A 3,540-nucleotide genomic window follows, 5' to 3' on the forward strand; every position below is an offset into this window, starting at 1 on the left:
CTTAATCTAATAATCTAATAACATATTTTATCCCATACTATAAAACATTATTATAGCTAACTGATGAACAAAAACATTAAATTATAATAGTCGCCTAGTATTTCTCCTAAAATTGAGTTTGAAGATTAATAATAATGACCTGAAAATACTTCTTGTCCACATTCAGATCATTTTTAATTTTGCATAAATATGCAGTAATAGCTCATTAAAAAATTGAGACTTGCTAATAAACGTGAGTCTTGAATAATGAATACACAGGGACAAGACAGCATGCATGAACCAGCTTTCATTCTCAAGTCAGTGTGCTCAAAACCACCTTAAGTGGGTCTATATAAACCTCCCCTCACAAAAATCTTAAAACATATCTTAGACTCTCATCCAGTGACGGATCCAGAAAATTTGTTCAGTGGGGGCAAAATATATATAATATAATAATAATTTTTATAATTAATGTTATAAAATAAGAATATTTTTTAAATTATTTAACCAATAAATTAAAATAAAATAATAATTCAAAATAATAACACATAATTTAGAATTCCATTCTTCTAGGTTTCATATTTTGAAAAGATTGAATAATCTTTTCATTGTCAATACAATCAAATGTCTCTCTTTCTATGTATGTCACTAAACAATCATTTAAAAATTCGTCTCCCATACGGTTCCGAAGTCGACTCTTTATGATGTTCATAGCAGAAAAAGTTCTTTCAACTGATGCAGTTGCTACGGGCAAAACTAAAGCTAACTTCAAAAGAAGAAACACTAATGGATAAACAATATTTTTTCGAGTCTCAACCAACTTCTGAGAAAGAGCACCAATTCCATTTAAGTCTGAGAATTGATCATCAGAACGCACATCTAGTATGAAGTTCTCAAGTTGACTGTCAAGTGCCAAAAGTTGAGTGGAAGAAAATTCTAATGGATAGAATTGAGCTAACTGGATCAACTTCTCCTTATCAAATGCAAAAAATGAGTGTCTTGGATTCAAACAAGCTATGCAAAGAAGCAATTCAGTATTCACCTCTGTAAAACGATTATTGAGTTCTTGAAGTTGTCTATCAACTACTTGATAGAATATCTCAACTTGAAAATGATGCAAATTTGATATCTTTTGAGCTTTGCGTCTTGATCTTCCTTGTGACACAAATATATCATCCATGATTGGAACAGTAATATCATGTTTGTCACAAAACAGTGAGACTTCGTCAAGTAAAAGAGACCAGCCATCATCTCTTATATTTTGCAACCGTTGCTTAGACACTTTGACTAATGCCATAGCATTTACAATGTCTTGATCATTCCTTTGTAACGCTTGAGATAACTCATTAGTAACTCCCAAGATATTTTTCATCAAGTGCAAGTTGAAAATGAATTCAAAGGATTGAATGACATTCAATAAATGACATGCTTCAGCTCTTTGTTCTGAATTATTTCCATCTTCCTCAACATATTCAAGAACATTAACCACAGAAGGAAATAAAGAAATTAATCTAAGTATAGTTCCATAGTGTGAACCCCATCTAGTGTCTCCAGCTCTTTTTAAAGCTGTTTCTTGATTCAAACCACGCCCACTAAAAATTTCTCCACTTTTTAGTGCTTCAATTGTCTTAGTCATTTGACTATCACGAAGCATATCTCTTCGTTTACACGAAGCTCCAACAACATTGCACAAATTAGTTAACAAATTAAAAAGCAAAGCAATTTCAACTTGTTTTTTTGCAACCGTTACAAGAGCTAACTGAAGTTGGTGAGCAAAGCAATGTACATAGAAAGCATAAGAATTTTCTTTCAATATCAAAGTTTTCAAACCATTAAATTCTCCTTGCATGTTACTTGCACCATCATATCCTTGTCCACGTACTCTTGATAAACTTAAATTATATGTTTCTAATAATGACTCCAATGCTAATTTTAGAGATAAAGCATTAGTATTAGAAACATGAACAAGACCAAGAAAATGCTCCCTAACTTGTCCTTCTTTGTTCACATACCTTAAGCAAACTGACATTTGCTCCTTAATAGAAATGTCACGGGCTTCATCAACCAATACAGCAAATAATTCATCCCCAAGATCATCTACAATAACTTTTGTCGTTTCCCTTGCAGCAGCTCTTACAATATCTTTTTGAATTGAGGGTGCTATTAGTTTAAGATTCCCACGAGCATTTTTGAAAGCACGACCAATCTCTTCATTATGTTGCGCAAGAAAGTTTAGAAGTTCCAAAAAATTTCCTTGGTTAACAGAATCATCTGTCTCATCATTACCACGAAAGGCCAATCCTTGTCGCAAAAGAAATCTAATACAATCAATTGTTGCTGTCAAGTGAATTTGATAATTCTTTTTAGCTTGCTCAGATTGTTTTTCAATAGCAGCAGTGATGTGTTGTTTTGGTCTCATAAGTGCTTCACATTTTCTCCAAGCTTGATTATGAGCGCTATCATGAATCCCAACATGAATTTGTAGTCTCTCCTTTTTTTTCCAATTTGAAAAGCCAGTAGTTACAAAAGCATCACCACCTTCAGTCTCAGGTTTCATAAGATAACAACAAAGACAAAAAACAGCATCTTTTGATATACTATACTCTAACCAGTTGCCATAGTCATCAAACCAATTAGGATTAAATCTTCGAAAAGAAGAACCACAAGCAGTTTGCGGAAAATCATGAGTCCTTGGTTGACAAGGACCTTTTTGTAAATATGCACATCTAACTTTGTCTCTGTCATTCGGGTGATAACTTGAAATCTTTGGTCGTTGTCCTGGATCTGCTATAAGATTATCTACTTCGAATTCTAAAAACCTCCTTTTATTAGAAGAGGTCGATGAATTGTTTTGGGATCCAATCTCCAATGATGAGGTTCTTTTGAAATATTTCTCCATTACTAATAAGATAAAATTATAAATACAAAATTATAAATACAAGTATAAAATTATAAATACACAATTCTACACAAATTAAAAATTACAATATAAAATTATAAATACAAGTATACAACAAAATAATTTAAATAAAATAACAACAAAATAATATTTAGCCTCTCTTGTCAGCCACTCATTTCTTTGCCTTATCATTGCTTAAAGAGAATTTGCTTTATCATTGCTTAAAGAGAATGCTTGTGATTTGTGAATTCCAACAAAATAATTTAAATAAAACAACAAAAAAATAATTTTCAGTCTCTCTTGTTAGCCACTCATTTCTTTGCCTTATCATTGCTTAAAGAGGATGCTTCATGCTTGTGAATTCCAATCAAGAGGAAGGTATTAGGTAATCAAGCTGCTATGAAAGAATTAAAAATTCCCAATCTGATGCAACAAATAGAATGCTTCATCTTAATCAACAAGACAACAAATATATATCAGATCATTAAAAGGAATCATCAAAAGATTTCTACTTTCGACATCCAAAAATTCAAAATCAATATTAGACTATTAGTTGATTATTGACTGATTTATATTGTTTTCTCGTATTTATACATCAGAACAAATTAAGTCTTCAAAAATAATTAAATCAATGCACAAAAACAATTAACAAATAAATTAAT

At 31.3% G+C, this 3,540-nt stretch overlaps 1 protein-coding gene across 1 annotated transcript; it reads right to left on the bottom strand.

Moving 5' to 3' along the window:
- Positions 1-532: 532 nt before the first annotated feature.
- Positions 533-2,878, bottom strand: LOC112779151 (uncharacterized). The gene is made up of 2 exons (XM_029295824.1): positions 1,221-2,878; positions 533-881 (listed from the first exon to the last, which is right to left on the bottom strand). The coding sequence occupies exons 1-2, from the start codon at positions 2,876-2,878 to the stop codon at positions 533-535; spliced, it is 2,007 nt and encodes a 668-aa protein (XP_029151657.1).
- Positions 2,879-3,540: the final 662 nt, after the last annotated feature.

The sequence above is a fragment of the Arachis hypogaea genome, chromosome 19 (assembly GCF_003086295.3).
Source record: "Arachis hypogaea cultivar Tifrunner chromosome 19, arahy.Tifrunner.gnm2.J5K5, whole genome shotgun sequence".
Lineage (NCBI taxonomy): Eukaryota > Viridiplantae > Streptophyta > Magnoliopsida > Fabales > Fabaceae > Arachis > Arachis hypogaea.

Excerpts from the sequence above, each read along its gene's own strand:
- LOC112779151 (XM_029295824.1), bottom strand. The coding sequence starts at position 2,878 with ATGGAGAAATATTTCAAAAGAACCTCATCATTGGAGATTGGATCCCAA. Across the intron at positions 882-1,220 it reads AATATAAGAGATGATGGCTG|TCAACTTGAGAACTTCATAC; the intron begins GTCTCTTTTACT and ends GGCACTTGACAG.